At 46.4% G+C, this 1394-nt stretch overlaps 1 protein-coding gene across 1 annotated transcript; it reads left to right on the top strand.

Annotated features, from left to right (window-relative positions):
- Positions 1-25: 25 nt before the first annotated feature.
- Positions 26-820, top strand: LOC104774305. The gene has a single exon (XM_010498939.1). The coding sequence runs from the start codon at positions 26-28 to the stop codon at positions 818-820; it is 795 nt and encodes a 264-aa protein (XP_010497241.1).
- Positions 821-1394: the final 574 nt, after the last annotated feature.

Below are 1394 nucleotides of genomic sequence, written 5' to 3'. Positions count from 1 at the left end.
GTTGTTGTGGAGAAGGGAGATCGGTATGGTGGATATTGTTGAGTCCTCTGACCAATTCATTCATGCCCGTGTAGTGAATGGTGCGGAGGTAGTCCATGTTATTGCAGTATATGCAGCTCCTACTGTGAGTCGAAGGAGCGGGTTATGGACCAAGCTGCATGATACGATGGTTGGAGTTGCAGATCCTTTGATTGTGGGAGGTGATTTTAATACTATCATTCGACTGGATGAGAGATCGGGAGGAAATGGGCTGTTGTCGGCTGATTCTCTTTCGTTTGGTGACTGGATTATTTCTGAGTCATTGATCGACATGGGCTTTCGCGGGAACAAGTTCACCTGGAGAAGAGGGAAGATAGCTCAGCATTTTGTAGCTAAGCGCCTAGATAGGGTTTTGTGCTGTGCACAAGCTAGAATAAAGTGGCAGGAGGCGATTGTTTCTCATTTGCCTTTTCTGGCTTCAGATCATGCCCCGGTTTATGTTCAACTGAGTCCAATGGTGGATAGGGATCCTAGACGACGACCATTTCGCTTCGAAGCAGCTTGGTTAAGTCATGGCAGTTTCAAAGAATTGTTGGAGGCATCTTGGCGACGTGATCTATCTACCATAGAGGCGCTGGATGCCTTGAAGATGGTTTTGAAGAAATGGCACAAAGAGGTCTTCGGGGATGTTCATCAATGTAAAGAGAAGTTGCTGAGGGAGATCAAGGAAGTGCAAGACTCACTGGATGTTATGCAGACGGATGATTTGCTGCATAAGGAGGAGAGGCTTGGTGGTTCCAAGCCTACCGTGGGAGGGTTTTCAGAGACTTACTTGGGATGAGAAGCTCAGTCTGAGTAAACCGATTCTGTCGACTGAGGTGGAAGCGGCTATCGGTAGCATGGGTGCTTACAAAGCTCCGGGACCAGATGGGTTCCAGCCTATCTTTTATCAAAGTTGTTGGACAGTGGTGGGAGAGTCAGTTGTGCGCCTTGTGTTGCAGTTTTTTTCAAACAGGCGAGTTTCCACCAGGACTGAACGATGCGTTAGTATGTTTGATACCAAAGGTTGCTAAGTCGGAACGGGTAACATAGTTCCGCCCTATTAGTTTTTGTAATGTTATTTTCAAAGTCATAACGAAGGTGATGGTGTCGAGGTTGAAGTTGGTGATCTCAAAACTGATAGGGCCTGCTCAGTCGAGTTTTATACCTGGGCGTCTAAGCATCGATAATATTGTTATCGTTCAGGAGGCAGTTCATTCTATGCGGAGGAAGAAGGGTCGCAAAGGTTGGATGTTGCTTAAGCTTGATTTGGAGAAGGCCTATAATCGCGTGAGATGGGACTTTTTAGAGGATACTCTCATTTCTGCAGGTTTGTCAGACTTATGGATTCGCTGGATCATGAAGTGTGTTCAAGA

This window comes from Camelina sativa, unplaced genomic scaffold (genome assembly GCF_000633955.1).
Source record: "Camelina sativa cultivar DH55 unplaced genomic scaffold, Cs unpScaffold02341, whole genome shotgun sequence".
Classification (NCBI taxonomy): domain Eukaryota; kingdom Viridiplantae; phylum Streptophyta; class Magnoliopsida; order Brassicales; family Brassicaceae; genus Camelina; species Camelina sativa.
Note: the sequence above shows the minus strand (reverse complement) of the source record. Positions and strands in the feature narration are given on the sequence as shown.

Excerpts from the sequence above, each read along its gene's own strand:
- LOC104774305 (XM_010498939.1), top strand. The coding sequence starts at position 26 with ATGGTGGATATTGTTGAGTCCTCTGACCAATTCATTCATGCCCGTGTA.